Source organism: Echinops telfairi, unplaced genomic scaffold (genome assembly GCF_000313985.2).
Source record: "Echinops telfairi isolate 266 unplaced genomic scaffold, ASM31398v2 ScPeMD7_11;HRSCAF=52, whole genome shotgun sequence".
Lineage (NCBI taxonomy): Eukaryota > Metazoa > Chordata > Mammalia > Afrosoricida > Tenrecidae > Echinops > Echinops telfairi.
The window spans coordinates 41,114,717-41,134,028 of record NW_022103908.1 but is presented as its reverse complement, the minus strand read 5'-3'; the positions used below and the strand labels follow the sequence as shown (position 1 = coordinate 41,134,028).

Genomic DNA, 19,312 nt, shown 5'->3' with positions numbered 1-19,312 from the left:
AGGGATAGTGAGTGACCATGCGTGTGCAAACGGCACCTTAGAGTTGGCACTATTATGGGGGCACATCGTGGGCAATAACTTTGGCTTAGGAGAATGTGAGTGTGACACATCTCCGACCCACGAACGTGAAGGTTTCCTCCACGGGAGCCGTGGCCTCCCAGACTCCTTAACGTAGGAATGTTGAGACTTGGTCCTCACACACTCTTCTTCCCAGTTCTGTTTCCCCCAGGGGTAGACCAGTGTGGCCAGCTTCCTGAGGAACCTCAACTAAAGTGGGTGGTCCGCATGATTTATTTCGCCGCTGTGTTTTTGGTTTTGAATGCTACTGAATGGGAGAGGATGCTTGGGTTGATGCAAGAGCCCAAGCTTACTAGGAAACAGTCACGAATAGTAATCTTAGATCTAGACACAAGGGAGGTTTGTGAGGTTTCTCAAGTGGGTAATACCTCCATTCTTGGCTACGCACCATGAAAGAATTCACGCAGAAGCCCGTTTGTAATCAAGTGGGTTTTTATGAAGGACAGGGAAGTTTCAGGTTTTGGTCTCAAAAGGGTACATGCTTTGCAGGGAAGCGTGTCAAGTCCCGAGTAAGTTCACAGGTGGATGTGAGCCACCTCGTGGAACTGTGCACCCACACGTGTGGAACTGAGAGTAAGTGAGAAGAAAGAGAGAGCCTGTGGGCTCGAGTAGGCCCAGCGCGGGCACATGTGGGTCCCAAGCAGTCCCAGAGCGGTGCTGAGGGACCCGCCCCGGCTGCGCATGTGTGCCTCCGACCTCCACCTCCCTCTGACCAGGAGGGTGGTAAAAGAGACCAGCCGTCAGGGTATTTCAAACCCCTGGCTGGGGCGGCATGGTTTAGGTATTGGTTGATCTAATTGATTGAATTAAGCCCACATGGACCTAGTTTGGGCAGCTCAGGTGTACTGCCCACCTGGCTTGGAGCCTCAATTTGAGCATGCCCAGTTTGGGGGTCTTCATGGGTGGCTAATGCTTGCCTGATTTCCTTCCAACCTCATCTAGGGGGCCTGTACAGGCATGGGAGGGAAAACCCCCTGTCTCTAGCTACCTAACAGGTTCACCCAGGCTGGTGGACTGGATAAAATCTGCAGCAAGATGTGCTTCCCCTGAGAAGGGAAACTACCCTAGTCCCTCACTGGAACACTGCAGAGGAAGCAGGGGAAAAAACTAGAATGGCTTGTGTCGATCAGGATATTCGTCCAAGGAGTGTGCTCCGCGTACAGGTCCGGACAGCTGTGGTAATCCCAGGAGCCCCTTCTACATGGGCACCCCAGGAGACTGTACTCCCGTGAAATGAAGCAGCCATCTGAGAAGTAGTGTCAGATTTGTTGGTATGGCTTCCTTGAGTGGGTCTTACACGTGCGAGACACAAGGATAATTAATAGGGGAATGAGAAGGGGCAATTGGGAAAGAACTTATCCCAGTAGGAAAGAGACTTTTAGATAGCTACTTCTATAAAGAGTTACAGTCTTGGAAACCCATAGGTGCTGTTTTACCTTGTCCTATAGGGATGCTATAAATCTGGGAGATCGTTAATGATGGGAATTCCCACCTCGGACTATAAAGCAGAGACTCATGTAGTTGATGAAGATACGGATTGGGGAGGGGGCCAGGGTGTCTGGTCCAGCTCCCAGCAGGCAACCTGAGGCCATCAGCAGATGTGTGGGTAAAATGGCCTGAGGCTGGGAAGAGACCTTGGGGCTCCTAGACACTGGGGCCCAATGCACTGTAATCCCACAACCTACCAGTAAGATATTACAGGGGCTAAAGGTTAGACTTGGGGGATATGGAGATACAGTCGTTAATGGGATGAAGGTGAAAGGTTGGAGCGGAATGGGAAGCTTTAAACAGATCTTGTACAAAGTAGTTGCCTCTCCCTTATCTGAATGTATTATTGGTATGGATGTTATGTTTAATTGGAAGTCTGCCCTTAGATTGGCATTGATTGGACATGCTAAATGGGAACCATTATAATTGCCTGAACCCATTCAGATCGCTAATCTGAAACAGTATAGAATACCTGGTGGACAATGGAGTTACTACTTTGATGAAAGACCTGCTAAGGCCAATTCTCTGTATAACTGTCCTTATGGGCTCTGACAGTCAGCTCATGGGATTGACAGATTATTGAGGAAGCTCCTAAACAGGGGTGGGGAACCTTTTTTCTGCCAACAGCCATTTGGGATAGTTATATCATTCATGGGACATACCGGTCACACATCTAGTCATCTCACCCAGTGTGATGGCTGGAACGGCTTCTCTCTAGCGAGGCGCCTGGTGTCACGGTGTTAGCTGGCATTAGTGGTTTTGAGGGCCTTATCCACCACATGGAGGAGCCCCTGTGGTGTAGCAGTTACACATTGGTCTGCAGTCTCTGCAAGGTCCACAGTTGGAAACCACCAACCGCTCCTCAGGAGAAAAACCCATATTTTACTCCTGCAAATAGCTACAGAATCAGAAGTTCACAGGGGGAAGTTCCACCCTGTCACAGAGGGTCACCGTAAGTTGGTGTCAACCTGATGGCAATGAGTTTGGTTTTGGTTTTATACACCCCACTGGCCGACAATCCCCACCCCTGAAAGGATTAAGCCCTGCTCTACCCTGTGTGAGAGCTTACATTTCAATGCTTCTGGTTGTGGACACTCACAGTTTACATCGGAAGCCCTAACTCTATCTTTAGCCCTGATAGATATTTAGCCTCTTTTTGAGTGATTTGGGCCAATAACCAGCAAAGTGAAAAGCTGGGCTCTCACGTGGAGCATGGATCCGGCTTGAAAACCCCACTAAGTGAGCCAGACTTTACCTTAAACACACCTGTTACGCAGATGCTCAAGCCCTAAGCTCTCTACCACCAAGCTGATTCCCATTCATAGCGGCCTTATAGAACAGAGGAGAGCTGCCCCGATGGGCTTCTGAGACTTTACATTTTTACTGGCGTAGAAAGCCTTACCTTTCACTCTTGGAGAAGCTCGTAGTTTCAAACTGCTGACCTGTGGTTAGCAGCCCAACGTGTAACCCACTGGCCGCTAGGGTTCCTCTTGTTACAGATGAAAGGAATTGAATACTCCTTTGAACTGAAATGCCCTATTGTGAGAACAAGCAGAGCACTGTGTTGCGGTGGCTGTCCCAGGCCCTTATAAAGTCTTCCTGCTTGTTTTGTTTTGCTTTGTTTGGCATTTGAGAACTGTTAAAAATGTTGTCTCCAGGCAGAGGTAGACACTGCCTTTGATGGTCTCTTAAATGATCCGGGGGGGCAAGAAGCAGGCAAACTTGTAAGAAGCTGAAATGAGATGCTCAGACGCAGCTCTTGGCTCAAGATTGTGTTTTAGCCGCTCTCTGCGTGTGTGGTGTGGCTATAGATTGATAAATTTCAAGAGAACTTGCACATGCTAAACTCTGGCCTACTAAATAGCTCGTTGTTATATTTCCTCTTCCTCTTTCTCTCTCACAAGAGTTTGTTTGATCCTTGTTGGGAGCAGTGGTGATGGGTTAGGGTTCTCTCTTGCCAAGAGTGTCGTTGATTTCACTGCTGGTGGGACCAGCAAGGTATTCTTTCTGTGTAAGTTAAGGTCCTAGAAGTTTTCACCTTTCACAAAACTAGGGGCCCCAGGACGAATCTTGAAGGGCTGTTAAGTCTTCATTGTGTATACATCCCAAGCGTGGTCCTTTCCATGCTCTGCAGTCCGCCTGTAACAGTGAACATCATAGGATGTCAGTCGTGTTCTTGTGATGATCTCCTTTCCATCATCTAGAATGACTGTCAATCCTTCAGACACCACTACGGCCTCATACAGGAGCCCTGGGGCATAGTGGGTCAGCAGTTCAAAACCACAAGCTGCTCTGCAGGACACAGATGAGGCAGTCTACTCCCATAAAGATGTATAGTCTCTGAAACCTTAGGGAGCAGTTCACTCCATCCCATTGGGCCTTGATGGTAGTGAGATGGCTTCATGCTGAGGATTCCCCTTCTCTGGATGATTTGTCTTTGTCTTATCTTTATCCTGTTTAAGGCTTAATAAAGTGGTCTCTACAAAGTATGTGGGGAGCAGGGTATTTCCCCCCTAGAAGAATCCTAACTTCTTGCTTTGGGAGAACAGGCCTGTACTTAGTCTCCACTCCAGGTGATGAGCTGCTGGTGGTGAGCTGACGGCCAATCACCTGTCCTTGCCGGAGAGGTCTTCCCCATCCGGGGACCATGAACAGCCACCAGCTGCCCACCAGGCACTTCAGTCTGTTCATAGGGCCATATTCCAGCTCAGTCCTGCTTTTCTGTCAGTAGCAATGGAGCAAGAAGGCCACGTTGTTGTTGGAATTGCTGTTGAATTCAGTAAGGGGCCTTTGTCAATACATGCGGAGTCACTTTGGGGCATTTAAGAGGCTGATTCTTCAACTTTTTTTTTTTTAAGAGAAGTTGGCTAACTTGCTAACTAGTAATGGCACAACTTTACTTATTTCAGCAGTAATAAAGAGATTAATCAGCACATGTGAGAAATATTTCATTGATTCCAGAGTTAAGGAAGGAATTTAGACTCGTAATCCCCATCCTGGATTAGCCTGGAAGACTACAAACAAAATCAAAGCCATTCTCTCCTCTGGATCTGCAGGATCAAAACTACCCTTCTTTCTCACCCACTTGACCTCCTCAACTGCCCGTGTACTCTGTCACGCACAGTCTTGTGCCTCGCAAGCGATACTCTTGCAGCAGATGATGATTCGGCTCTCACCCCTGCAGGAGAGCCAGAGAAGCTGCCTTCCTTTGTTTCCTCACATGCACTAACTCCAGTCTGAATCTGTGTTGTCAAACATCACATGGCGTCATAAAGCAAAGGAAGAGTCACGCGGGTCCCGTCCACACACGCATTAAAGTTAGGTTCTGCCTGGAAAACCCACAGCTCCCCTTCCTCTTAGCCACACAGAAGGGACGGCGATCTACAATCTAAATCAAACGTGAGTCCAAGGACAAATGGGTAGGATAGGATCGCACAGCCAATGATGGTAATTGCTGTCAATAAGTGTACCCTGTAAAAAGCTGAACTAGCAAAAGCTGTGTGATAGACATCTTTACAACACAGGAGACAAAAGAACAGCTCTGACTCTGCCATGCAATCATGGAGGATGGAAAAGTCCTGAATTATCTTTAAAATGTCAACCGCTAATTTAGCTCTTTTAAGAACGATCCATGTGGGATCAAACCAACAACAGCAACTTGAGAGGTTAGATGGGAACCATCGGTGGCGGTGAGTAGATTGTAATGAGGGAGGGACGACTTAGAAAAGGAGGGTGAGGGGGATGGGGGCGCAACGCAAAGACTGTAATAAAGGCCCCTGAATTGCACGTGGAGAAATGGTGTATCATTTGTGGTGCATGTTCTCAACAATAGAGTGACTTAAAATTATGGCAGGGAAAAGACAAATGAGCAGGGATTCCATAGAAATTCCTTTGAAGTCAAGGCCTTCCCCAAACCTGAGAAATCGCTGCATGCTATTCTCCCTGTCAGTGCAGCCTGGGGAGAATGTCAGGTAGGCAAGGCCATTTCCCCAGGGCCATCCATCTCTCTCATTTGTCAGACTCTCCTCATTTTAGAGGGGAAATGGCCCAGCTGGCAGCTAAGTTGCTGGGGCAAAACTGATCATTCAAATGGAAACTTCAAAATGGACTGCGCCAAGACTCACAAAATTTAAATATTGGATCTGATTATCAAATACAAAGTAAACGTTTAGAAAATGATGATGGCAACAACATATGTACAAATATGCTTGGTACAATTGATGTATGGAATGTTAAAAGAGCTGTAAGGGCCCCCCAATAAAAATGATTTTAAAGAAATAAATACAATCTAAAGTCTGGGGGCGGGGAGTTAAGTTGCTTATGGAAGTGATGGATGACCCCTCTTAAACACTTTCCATGTTGGTTCTCATGATTCAAAAGTCTTTATTTTTCAGTCAACAGACAAGTACTGTGTACTGTGTACCCACTGTGAGGCGGGCAGATGCGGAATCTACCTACCTCAGCAAGCAAGTCAGACGAGTTGTCTGCTCATGGAAAGACCCAGGAGGGGGCTTTTGGCTGCAGAGACGGCTGCCTCAAACCTGCTGAACCCTTAACAGTGTCTTCTCACAAACAGGAAGTTAAGAAATAGGAAAAATTACAGGTGTATTTCAACTCCGACTGCAACTCTGTTCCTCTTGGCTCAGCCATTTTTGCGAATAGGCTCTTTCCTTATGCTTGTTTCGTCATATCGAAAGACGGCTTTTGGCAGCAACCGTGACAACATATTCCCTTTTATTCAGTCAAAAAGAATCTTGCCTTGTAAATAATAAAATCCAAGGCAAAAGGACGGGATTGTATTCAAGCTTAAATTCTGAGCACCCAATTTTCAGAAGGCCTTGGATGACAGACAGTGACAGCCCAAAATCCAATTGCAGAGGACCCACATGGCTTAAGCCTCCAGTCGATTTCCTCTGACTGTGGACCGGACATGTGAATAGCGTTACTCTCAGACACCGGGCAGTGGCAAGTGGCTTCATGCAGATGTAGTTAGGTTAAAAATGAACACCTTATGATTTGTTCTCTCTTTTGACCCATTCTAAATTTGTTCTAGTTTTTATTTTTTCTGCTTTCTTTTGGACTGAGGGTTTTCTGTGGTTTTGTTTTGATGTTGGTTTTTTATTTTGCATAATTTTCTTGACATTAAATCCAGGATAGGTAAATCTATGAGAGACAGTTATTGGATTAATAGTTTCTTAGGGCCATGCAGGGGAGGTTGGGAGGAAATGGGGAGCTAATAATGATGAGTATGAGAATGGAAAAAAACTAAAATTGAGTGTGCTGATGACTGTACAGCTCTTAAATATATTTAAACATTGAATTGTATAATATATGAATTACGGGTCAATAAAACTGTTAAACAAAATAAAACGAGAGAAGAATCTTTCCAATCATACAAATTGAAAGAACCCAAAACTCTCTTTTTTTCACATTGCCTAGGAAAAGCCCCAGAGAAGTAGCAATCACTGAGGCAGGCCGCACACAATTGCCTCTAGCCTGGGTCTCACACCATTGACAAGGATGGTGCACTGTGGTAACCTAGGGGTAGGGGCAAGCGGTTACCTCTCGCAAGGCACATAGGCTGCAATGGGGAGGGAAGGAGGTCTGAGCAAAACCATCTATTGGGAAGGTAGACAAGGAAATGAGGACTAGACGAACAGTCAACAATGGCCATGCTAAGAGAGAGAGAGAAAAAAAAACACCAACAAACAAGCCAAGCCAGACAACGAAAGTACTTTCCAACCTAGTTGAGACAGAGTAATGTGATCAAGAGTAACTAGAGAGATTCGTAGCATTGGCAAAGGTAGTCTGGAAGCCTCTGAGGAGAGAACATTTGGGCCCACCACAAATGGAGAGCAGCACTGCAGGGAGGAAGCAGCACATACAAAGGCCCTCAGGTGGGAATGAACTTGGCCGAGTCAAACTGCAGAAGGAAGGCCAGTGCATTGGGAGTGCTCAGCATGGTGAGAGTGGTGCTAGGGCAGGTCCAGAAGTAGGCAGAGGCTGGATCACTCAGGGATTTAGGCCATTTAAATTGCATTCTAAGATCCCGCATGCACATCCCCATATGGGAAAACCCGCGATTTCAATTGTTGAATTACAAGAGGATCCGGGAACTCTGCAGAGATCATCTTAAAGCCAGCGTTGGCATGAGAGAGTAGAGGAGCTAGGTGGCAGTGTTCTGGTTTCTAACAGCTTCAGTCCCGCCCCCTATCAGGTTTGAACGAGCGCGGGCGTACAGTAAATTACCTTAATGTCCAGGCACTTGGCGAGGAATGAGGAGCAAATTCTTTGGGCGATAAAATTTGACAACTTCGGCTGAAAGAAAGGATCCCCGGTAGTGCAGTGGATTCCATGTTGGGGTCAGCACCACCACAGGGTCACGGTGAGCTGGAACCGACTCCTTTACGATGGGTTCGAGGGGTTGTTTTGAAGTTGGAAGGGCAAATGTGTCTAGCAAGTAGAGCTGTTTATAGAAATATTTCTGACCCTTTCACTTGCTGCCACTGAGTTGATTGTGACTCAAAGCGATCCTAGAGGGATAGAGTCCGACAGTCCTTTTTGTTTCTGAGACCCTAAATCTTTAAATGAAGAGTCAACCTCATCTCTCTCCTGTGGAGTTGTTGGTGGATTTGAACCACTGATCTTGGGGCTAACAGGTTGGTGAGCAGCTAAATGCATAGCCCACCATGCCAAGTCTGAAAAAGGAAGAAAAGTTGGTGTATACTTTGCGGCTATTGTGAATCTAAATAAGCCAGTAGAGTCTATTTTCCCATAAAGAGCCTATCTAAAGCGCTTCCAGGAGATAAAGCTCTCATTTTTCATTAGATAGTGGTCAGATTCAGAAAATTCAGTCAGCCCAAATCCAATTTTCACTAAGTCCTGTTTGCAAGCCAGTAAATATTTTTGTGGCCTTGCCAATGCTGGATTTTGTTGGAGTCTGCCTTAGGGCAGCGGTTATGCCAGGATGTGGTCTGTACTTCCGGTTGGGTTTCCTCTAAGAAGAACTATTTTAAGGCCCAACTCCTCCAAGAAGTCCTGGCCCCCTTGGTGGCCCCTGGAGAGCTGGCAGCAACTGCGCACAGTTTTACTGTGGTCACAGGCTCCCCCTTGGACATATGAGTCGCACTTTTCTCTCAACTTGAGTATAGCCTCTGTCTTGGACAGGGATCCTTTATTTGAAAACAACACCCAAAAGAGCTCAAGCAAAGAAGGACAGAAAGGATACATGTCTACCTAGTGATCTCATGGGCAGGAGGCCAGGTTTCAAGAACACTGGCACTCTAAGGAGGAAAGCAGGAGTGACAACGGTCACCAGTTAAACCCAAACCAGGAACCCTTGAGTTGACTGACTCATGGCGAACCCACCAGGGACAGAGTAGAATTGTTGCCCCTAGGGCAGTGGTTCTCGACCTGTGGGTCGTAACCCTTTTGGGAGTCGAACGACCCTCTCACAGGGGTCGCCTGATTCATAACAGTAGCAAAATTACAGTGATGAAGTAGCAACGAAAATAACTATGGTTGGAGTCACCACCACATGAGGAACTGTATTAAAGGGTCGCAGTATTAGGAAGGCTGAGACCCACTGCCGTAGGGTTTCTAATGGCTGATTTGGGGGAAGTAGATAATCAAGACTTTCTTAAGTGTTAAAGCATGTCTTTAATTAACTCCTTAGTCAATTAGGAGTTGACTAATATCTACTGGACCATGACTTTGAATGGCTGCTTATCACTGCTTTGACCAGTAGGGCCTAGTGAAAGTGACCCTATGTGAGTTCCGAGGTGAGGCCCCAAAAGGCCATGCAGCTTCCACCTTGTTTCCCGGAGCACTTGCACTCGGACCCCAGTGTAAAACGCCCAACTAATTTGAGGCTGCTGTGCGGTGGAAGGCTAAGCCACAGGAAGACCCTCAGAATAGGTGATCTCGCTATCAGTCCTAGTCCGCCAGCCTTCCCTGCACAAATGCCACATATATGAGTTAATGACCCAGCAGATAGGCGTGGGCCCCAATCAGTCTTCTCCCACTAATGGAGGTACAGACAATATGGAGCACATATAAAACACCCTCCACCCCTGTTCTGTTCAAATGCCTGATCCACAGACTCCATGGGTAATAACAAACAAAAAAAGCTGTTTCATGGTGCTCAATTTTCAGAGGCTACTTTCCCCAGCAATAACAATCAGAACACAAAACGAGGCTCTGTTGCTCCATTTCCTCATGGTCTCCTGCACCCTCTCTTTCCATTTCAGTCTCGTCATTCTCTCTCTGTAAACATCTTTCCCGCATGCCCAACACGGTCATTTTAGGGCCTGCTTTGCATCATTATCCCAAACAAACTCTACAGCTCCAGAGTCTAGAGGCTGAGGAGAGATTCTGAGTCGTCATTCCAAAGGGCTGCCTAGGAAAGGGAATCCAATAATCATGAGATACAAGTACAGAGTTTGCATAATCCAAGTTACACGGATACTGTATTAGTCTAGGTACTTTGGAGAAACAAATCCACAGCGACTCATGTATAAGAGAGATTTATGTAAAGAAAAGGTGCATCACGAAAACATCCCAACCCAATGCTGCCCAAGCCCACAAGTCCAACATTAACCCATTTACCCAACACCAGTCCACAAAGTCCTCCACCTCACAAAACAGAGGCAATGATGCCGACTGCAGGAGGAAAGCTGAGTCTGTGAACGTGTAAGCATCTCAGCACTGGCAAGGGTCTCCACACGGCTGCTCCAGCACCCAGGGCTGCATCGGGATAGATCCATGCGGCTTCTCCTTGGGGATGTCTTGTAGGAAAGTCAATCTTGCAAGCTGAAGCAGGGAACTGCTAAGGCAGCTGCACCCGATGCAACCATCACAAAACAAGAGACCCGAGAACTCGAAAGGCGAGGCTTCACCACCCATTTATCCCTCCACCTTTCAACCAGCACCACATGTGATTATCGGCCAGGCTGGCACAATTAACTAACTCAGATACTATACGGGAGCAAGTCAAAAAGAACTGCTACAGAATCATAGAAACCTTTATGAAACAAAGCGTCTAAATGGGAAGCTATGATTTCTCAACATATCCTCCATGTAGGTCTATACCCATCCGAAGGCAGCATTTTCCTATCTCTAGCCCTTCCCAGAAGAATCTTTTCACTCTTTGACGTAATGTCACATCAAATCAGCAGTTTTGACATCCTTGAGGGATCCAGCCTGTGTTGCTCTTACATGTCTGTTGAATTTGGGGAACAAAGAGAAATTAAGAGAGGGAGCGATCAGGGCTGTAGAGTGATCTCTACACGGAGTGACTGGTAGTTTCATTCCAATGAAATGTCATAGCACAGCCCTCGCTCTCCTTGAAGAATGAGCAGGCGCGTGGTCAGGAGGGGAAAAAATTCCTCCACACAACTTTCCTGGCCTTTTTCTTATTTAGGCAGTTTCCCATTTTCTTAAAATGTCTTCCTAAAGAGTCTTCATGATTCTCCTAGTAAAATCTATCAAGATTGTTTCTTTGGGATCCAGAAAACAGCCATAATCTCTGACCTCTCTGACTTGAATTTAATTGCCCCAGCAGATCCACTCTGAAGCCACTATTTTGATTGAGCCATATATTTTTAAAGCCCCCCCCCCCAATGAAATGAAGATGTGTGTAATACAGAATTTGTCTGCAGCTGTGGTGAAGTGAAATTGGTTACTATGACTCTTCTACACATACTCTTCTACCCAGTATCCAAATAAGGTCTGTCTGTCCCTGTCTCTCATCTGTCTGTACCTCTCACTGCCACTGAGTTGATTCCAACTCATAGCAACTCTATAGGACAGGATAGAACTGTCCCTGTGGGTTTTTAAGACTGTAACACTTTATGGGAGTAGAAAACCCCATCTCTCTCCACAGAGTGACTGGTAGTTTGAAACTTGTGACTATCAGGGATTGGTCCGTTTTGCCACTCTGCTGGGGAGAAGCGAGTCATTTCAGAAGTCCCATGGCCAAGAAAGAAGAGCCACCGATGGAGTGTTTGCAAGATCCCCGCCTGAAGATATAGAAGTGCTGGAAGCCACAGCACTGAGACCAAGAGACAGAGCAGAGGGACAGTGCTGGGACCATGTTGCCAAGGAGCAGACTGTCTCCCTGGGCCACAGAGGCAGAGGCCATGGGACTATGTGGTTGAGGAACATGCCTGTCAGCATGACTGAGAAGAGGCACTGTGAGCAAAAGAACTGTGTCCTTACTGTCCTATAACCTGACAGCTACTCGAGTAACCCCCCATTGATCTTGTCTGGGAGTTCTGTGTGGCCATTGCAACACATTATAGAAGCCAGCAGTGAAGCGGAGTGCCATGGGAGGGCTGGTTGTGTCAAGTGCAGGTAAGGCAGGCTGGAGAGTGGACACATAGCTGACCTCTGCCATGCAGCAACCAGCCTGGGGCTGATGTGGGTTGGATTCTCCTCCCTCCTGAGGCCGGAGGGCAGACATGGCCCTCACAGCAGTTCCTCAACAGCCACCCACCGACCGCACAGACGTGTGTAAGTAAGTGTTGTTTGAAATAGACCCATGCATGTATGAACGTGAATTTTAGTAGCAAGCAGTATGCTTTAGATTTACCCTTTCATATATACGAAGGTGCTTCACAAAGTTCATGTAAAATTGAATAAAAAGATAATGGAATTTTTTTCATGAACTTTTTGGAAGCCCCTTTATATGTTTATGTACACATTTGCTATATACTGACAACCCTCTTTCATGGATTTTATTTTCATTGGTCCCATTTTCAAATTATGTATTTTTCTTGTATACATGTCTGTCTGTTCATCTCCCCTATGAAAATGTAGTCTCCAGGGGGCCATGGGGTCAGGGTCTCTGTTGATCTTGTTGTCCACTGTCTTCTCTTGCCTAGAACATGGTATGTAGTAGTATTTGTTCAGCTATGACATACCTGGAGCTTTCACACCGGCAAGCCCAAGACAGAAAGACCCAGCTCTCCAGCCCTTCGGGGAGAGCATGGCAAAAGCTGAGACGGAGGCTGCTGGGAAGCCACCTGTGCAGCTCTCTGACTCACTGCTGTTGGAACGAGCGCTCAGCTTCTTCATTAAGCCATCACGTGGCAGTGCTGGATGGTGTCTTCTTTTCTTCTCTAGGCACATCGTTCCCCTCTTTTGTTTGCTGGTGTTACAGGTGCTACACTTTAAAACATAATATTTTTTTAAAATCACCCTCAAACCTAGCTAACATGCCATTGCTCTGGAACTGGCCACCCATGTGCCTTGCCTCCACCGTTTCTGCCAGCTGTTGACTGCTACTCCGAAGTCTAAGATGCTACCCCGATGACAGCCCCTCCACCCAGGTGTCTCAAAGGAGGACCCAACAGGTGGGGCAGAGGAGAGAACTGGGGGCACCACCAAGGGGCTGACTGGCAGAACTCGTCAGGGTGCCTACTTGGACTTAGGAGTAGGACTCTCGTACATTGCTGTCTCGGGTAGAAAGCAGTGTGCTCTCCGTGGAGAAACATTTGGCAATGATCTGAGAAATCGACACAGAGGTCCGAAGGCAAAGACACGAAAAGACATATGCATATGGCGGCCAAATTTTTAATAGGAAAGAGCCGGAAATGATCCATCTGTCAATCAAGATGCTGAGTCAACAACACTGTGCTCTCCTTGTGTGCAGTTTCTAACGGACGGGATTCTATGCAGTTCTAAAAATACACTGCTGACCAGATAGGGAAAACAAAAGAATGCTAACCAAAAAGAAACAACAAGGCCAAGGTCAAGAATGTGTGAACTTGTATGCTATGTTTTATTATTATTAAATCGAAGGTAAATGGAAACAAAAATTGTTCACTTAGAGCAGGAGGAAATGGGATCCAGCTGGGCTAGAAGACAAGCCTTCTGGATGGGCGTGGCTATGTGACTGACTTCGGGACTGTATAAAGATTTTACAAAATGATAAGATGAAAATTTCCAAATAATCTATAAAAATTTCAGCAAAAATCCACAATCTTGATTCTAGTTTGGGGCATAATGACAGAGCGAGGTACTAGTCTGACTATAGGATAGTAATTTGATTACATATCCCTAGTGGCCTAACCATGAGGACAAAATTAATAGTAAAAGAAAAATTTTAATAGTTTTCAGTAATCCATTTTTGTGGCACTGTTATACTGAGGATTAGGAGAGAAACACCTGTGATTATTTTGGTAATGTAAGAATGAGGTTTCTGAGATGATAGCAGATATAAGGTCAATGAGGTTAAATAGAAAAATACTGCAGTCCTGAGTTGAACTGGAAGTTTCAGTATAAATTATAAATTGAGTATAAATTCATGTAGTGTTTTATCATTTTCTTAGTTCTACCCAGTAATGTCAAGAAATAATGACCAAATCAATATCAATGACCATTCTTAGCACCTAGATTCAAACAAAAGCACTGCCTCATGGCCACGGAGTCGATGCTGACTCTCACTGACCCTACAGGACAGGGTAGAACGGCCCCTGTGCGTTTCTGAGACTGTAACTTTCATGTGAGTAGAAAACCCTTTCTCCAGGGGGTGACTGGTGGTTTCCAACTTCTTATTGCAGCCCCATATGTAACCACTGTGCCCCAGGGCTCCTTAGCACCCAGATTAGGTCTCTAGCTAGCATTTCCCACTAGAAGGAAGCAAGGATTCTTAGGGTTCCTGGCTGGATTCAAGGTTGAGACTCTGGCATCATGAATAAGATGAGCTTGATCTGCCTTATTAAGTAAATAGGAAACTCTCTGAAACTATGAGGCCCACATCAAAGGGAATCAGCCATTTGAAGTGGCTCTCAAGGGCCAGAGATAAGGTCGGTTTAAGCCATACTAAGAGCATTAACTGCCATAGATTGAAAAACATCAAATGTGTTTAAACTGTGAGTCCACACAAATATAATTGTTACTGGACATCTTTGAAGCATGCCAGGGAATAATCTCACTTTGAAAGCTGATCAATAAAGAAGAAAAAAGTCAAGAACTTATCCTTCCTTTCCTTTACAAACAAACCCTTAGGATAATCAGATAGTTGATGAAAAGGTGTCTATTAATAGAAGCCTGCAATCTCTAAAGAAGAAATGGGTCCGTGCAGATCGGTCCATGGCCTCAATGGCTCTGGCATGGCAAAAGAGAGACAAACAGACAGTATCTGCTTCCCACTAGAACCCATTACCACCAACAAAGGAATCTTAACAGCACGATGCTAACTGGAATTCATAGAAATTTTGAATTTGCAGGGAATAGAAAAACAAAACCCCAAATCACTGCCCTCAAGTCGATGTTGACTCATAGCAACCCTATAAGAAAGGGTAGAACTGCCCCCATGGGTCTCCAAGACTGCAAGGCTTTACAGTAGAAAACCTCATCTTTCTCCTGAGGAGCGGCTGGTCGTTTTTAACTGCTGACTTTGAGCCCAACGCATAGTGTGGCAGTTACATGATCTGGTGTCAACTTGCGAAGCGGTGGAGTATCTAGCCTGCCAATCAGATGACCTCATTTGAAGGTGCCTCAAAGATAGATAGCTCACTGGAGGCCAGATACACACAGATACTCTGCTTTATCTCCCCGGTGACAAGACTCATGGAGCTGGAGGAGCCATGTAGAGACCCCTGTTAATGCGGACATGCTTCCACTACCACTGGATCCACAAGACTTTCCACCCACTGGCCTGTGATCTTCCTGCATTCCATGTCATTGCATGTGTTGCGTGAGTCTGAAGAGGAATTTATAGATTGGTATCGGACATACGGGCTTATCTTGGACTTATGTACTTGATCTGGACTGGGCTGTTTCTTAATATACAATTGTTCATTAATATAAAGTTCTTTCTTATATACATGAGTGCCCATGGATTTGTTTCTCTAGTGTACCCAGACTAATACACATAGCATATTAAAAGATACCACAGAAGTGGACTAGGATAACTCAGCCTGTGAGAAATTCTACAAGACAAACCACCCCATGGTCAGTCTGTCTCTATCAGCGTTCTTCGAGTCCTTTTCTCCTGGAGACACATGCCAGACTATTGCAGATGAAACGACATGATGTCCAGGATCTGCTTCCAAATCAACAGGAGTTGGTGGGGTGGGAAGAGAACAAATACGACTGGCCAGGTGTTAATGATTATTGAAGGCTTGGGGACAGGAACAGGGGTTCATCGTTACATTCTCTCTACCTCTGAATGTTTGGAGCTACCTCTGAATGTTTGCATAATGGAAAGTTTTATTTCTTCCCGTTGCCCCCCCGCCCCCCACCCCAGATAACAATGAGCTACATTACGTGGACTAGCTTTTCTGCCCTAGCGCAGATTGGAGCTAAGAAAGGACAAAGAGCTGGTTTCGGTAGGGGACAGCAAGTAGTGAGGGGACGGGGAGCATATTACCCAGCCACTGTCCTTTAATAAGAGTGAGCTCCATGCAGACATACCTTCGTATGATAGTGTTCTGGGACTGGGGCTCAGAGGGTGGTTTTATACATGGAAAGTAGGTTTGATGTTTGCAATGTTGGCAATGTAATTTGTTGCTGTAGACTGGGCCACTTTGGCATCATTGCACTTAATACCATACATCAGTGTGGACGGGTCCCTGGCCGCAGAGACACCAAACCACTCTTCACCCTCGGGATTTAAGAGGCGTGTCCCTCCAAACCATCGCCCAGCCCACCCGTGAGTAAGAACCTCACTCTCAGGAGTACGGCCAGCCCCTTGGATTCTCCCACTGGCAGGCAACACAAGGGGTTGGGTGGCGTGTCGTGGATAATCTCTAATAAACTCCTAGAACCACCCAGCAAAGCAGTCTTGCGGGCCCTTGTCTGGTTGTTAAGGAGCTCTGGTGGCACCATAGTTAAATGCTTACCTGCTAACCACAGGGTCAGCAGTTCAAGCCTGCCAGTTGCTCTGCTGGAGAACATGTAGCAGTCTGTTTGAGTACACACTTACAGTCTTAGTCCAAGGGGACAGCTCTAATCTGTCTTGGAAGGTTTCTGAATTAGAATGTACTTGATGGCAGGGGGACTAGCTTTGGGGTTTTGCTCTGTTAGAGAGAAGACCGCTGAGCCCATGGGAAGAGAAGAAAAAATTCAAACAACTCTTGACCATGTCTTACTCTTTGATGAAATAGGACAAAGATAGGCGACCTCGATGTCCTTGACATAGAGTTTGATTATCAAACTGCCGACACATGTCCTTTAGCCCCATCTCATGCCAGGGAAACACAAAAACAATCCTAAAGAAAGCATGAGGGATGAAATCAAACCAACAGATGAGCATGCATTTAGATACTGAAGCTTCCTCAGGGCCCAGCAAGTTCTTTCTTGAGCTGTCCTCCACCCTACCCGACTCCTGGCCCCAGCCAGCGTTCGCACGTCTCGGTCCCTGGGAGGTAGGTCTCCCCCCACTACCACCCTTGGTTCTTCTATCAGAAGTAGCAGACCATGGAATTGAGGACAATTTGAGTATTTCTTTAAACTCTTTTATGGACAGAATTTGTCCTTCCTAGTCTCCCATAAGGCCAAGTCCAACTTCTATTGAGAGAACTACCCCAAATTCAGCCATTTATTTCAGGGTGTCCAGCTACAGCAGCAGAAGAGCCAGCTAGCCCCTCCTAGGAGGCAGGGGAGGGTCTGGTGCGCAGGGGGAGGCCAGGTGGGCAGGGAGGTGGAATCGACTATTTCTTCAGTTACAATACCAGGCTCTGACTTGAGATAGGATTTCTTCAAAGGGAAGTGCTTTGGGCAGAACTCACGTGAGTGTAGATTCCTTGGTTTGGGAGACTCGGTGGGGGCTCCAGACCCTCACGTGACTCCGAGGAGAGAGAGAAAGCACGCAGTCAAGAATGGGCTGGGCCACGGGAGGAACTCCACAGGCTCCACCACCTGCATGGGGGTGGGGGTGGGGATGCTGTGCCCTTGGCAGAACCACAGCCATTTCCAGACCATGTTGGAGGGCAGCAGTGCTTTGCAGGAGGCATGCGGGCCCTCTCCCACACACGCCCCAAGCCCTAACGCGTAAGGCCATTCCCACAGCATTTTGGAAAGCTGCCCATCCCCTGAGAAAAAGCTTTGAGAAAGTGAAAGAAACTATGGTGACAGCAGTTTGGGGGAGCTGTGGCCTTTCTGTGGCGGTACACAATGTCCTGGGACACCTCGGCAGGTGCAGGGCCAGGAGAGGAGAGATGTCAGCCACAGCCGGTGCCCACAGCAGTTTTGGGGGAAGAGAAATAAGCATAGAGCTCTAGCCCTGCCCCCGGTGCTCCAGGGACACCCTAGAAGTTATAGGGGGACACAAAGATGGTGACCTTGGAGACATGGTTAGCCTGAAAGGTGCGGTCCTGGTATTCTGACATGTCAACATCCACCTCCAGCGTCTGAGGCCCCTCCAGGGTTTGCACGAGGATCAGCTCCCCCGTCTGTCGGTCTGAGCGCTGCATCACAAAGTGGCCGTGGCTGTTGCCACCCACGATTCCAAACCGCAGGCTGCTGGGCCCGGGCCAGCCGGGTGGTGAGGCCGTGGCCATGCGGAAGAGCGTGATGGGCGTCTTCAGGTTGGAGGGCAGGGACAGGTAGTGGAAGGAGATGGTCTTGGGCAAATGGCGGCAGGGTCTGCTGTCCATAGGGCAGGGGTTTCTCTCACATTGGCTGGAGCAAAGAGGCAAAATGGAGGGAGTGGGCCTTGGAGAAAGCTCAGCAGGGCCTGCGCTGCCCTGGCTTGTCTCCCCACCTGTTCTCACAGGGCCACCCAGGTGACCTTCCCAGCCGTGGAAGCCCCCCACCACACAAGTTTCAGAGCTGGCAGCGTGTGAGGGTGGGTGGCATCGGGCATGGGCGGGGAAGGGGTGTCGCGTTCCTGGGGGCTGCTCTTGCCCACATGGCCCCAGTATTTCCAGGCACTTTGAGACCGAGCTGAAATTCTAGGTATGCATGTGTGACTGTGGACAAGGGGACTTCAAAAAGCTGGAAAGAATCTATTCTCTTTCAATTCCATTTTCCCACGAACTCTTTGAAGGCCCCTCGTATATAACGCTAGTGTTATAATCTTTACAGAAAAGCCACGCCCAGAAAGGTTGGCGAGCACTGGCCAGGCTGGCACTCAGGCCAGAGGTCTCATCTACGGGAACTGGGCACTCAGTGCGGGAGGACGCCCAGCAGTTCTCTGGCGGCAGCCTGCTACGTGGTTGTTCTGCATCGGTGAGCTTCCGGGAAAAAAAAGGAAAAAAAAAGTGTACTCCTACAGCAGGAAATTCTGCCTTCCTTAGCCATTTGGAATGAAGGTCATGTGAAAATGCTTTATTTGTCTGCTGCCACATCTGACTGTCCATCGGGGATGGAGCCCGGGGCTGTGTCCTGAAGGTCCCTTGCCTCTACTGTGTGACTGCTGAGAGGGCTTTTTGGTGGCGTCTCTCCGGCTTGTTGCAGGTAGTAGGGGTCATCAGGCTGCTTCGGAACTACTAGAATTCCCAAACGCAATTCAAAATGGCTAAGCTCGTGAAGTCAGTTCTCTGAATTCTGAGGCTCTCGTTCTCTTCCAGAACCTGGATGTGCTCTGTGGTAACTGCAGTGATTCCCTAGCGAGTCACATCTCTTTAAAAAACAAAACAAAATTCCAAACTCTATTTACAGTGTAAGCACTGACTCTGTGACCAGCTGAGCCTTCTAGTTTCACTGGAGAAGCCGAGTGACAGAATGCATGTAAAGTATATGGAATATTCCACCCACCTGGATGGAGCCTCATAGCCACTAGCTAGGTAAACTCAGA

The 19,312-nt window shown here is 47.2% G+C and overlaps 2 protein-coding genes across 3 annotated transcripts in view; one reads left to right on the top strand and one right to left on the bottom strand.

The window, feature by feature from the left end:
* ZC3H8 (zinc finger CCCH-type containing 8) overlaps positions 1–19,312 on the top strand; it is a 65,690-nt gene that overhangs the window by 34,152 nt on the left and 12,226 nt on the right. The window contains exon 9 of one of the 2 annotated variants that reach the window (XM_045287084.1): positions 5,961–6,591. The exons of the other annotated variant lie outside the window; for it this stretch is intronic. The gene's annotated coding sequence lies outside the window, so the exon portion shown is untranslated. Of the gene's footprint in view, positions 1–5,960; positions 6,592–19,312 lie in introns of those variants that run through there. 2 annotated transcript variants of the gene reach the window in all.
* Positions 17,086–19,312, bottom strand: part of FBLN7 (fibulin 7) — a 44,228-nt gene continuing 42,001 nt past the window's right edge. Inside the window, exon 8 of the mRNA XM_030884723.2 lies at positions 17,086–18,195. Within this exon, the coding sequence (XP_030740583.1) occupies positions 17,823–18,195 (373 nt within the window). The 3' untranslated portion in view covers positions 17,086–17,822. The remainder of the gene's footprint in view (positions 18,196–19,312) is intronic.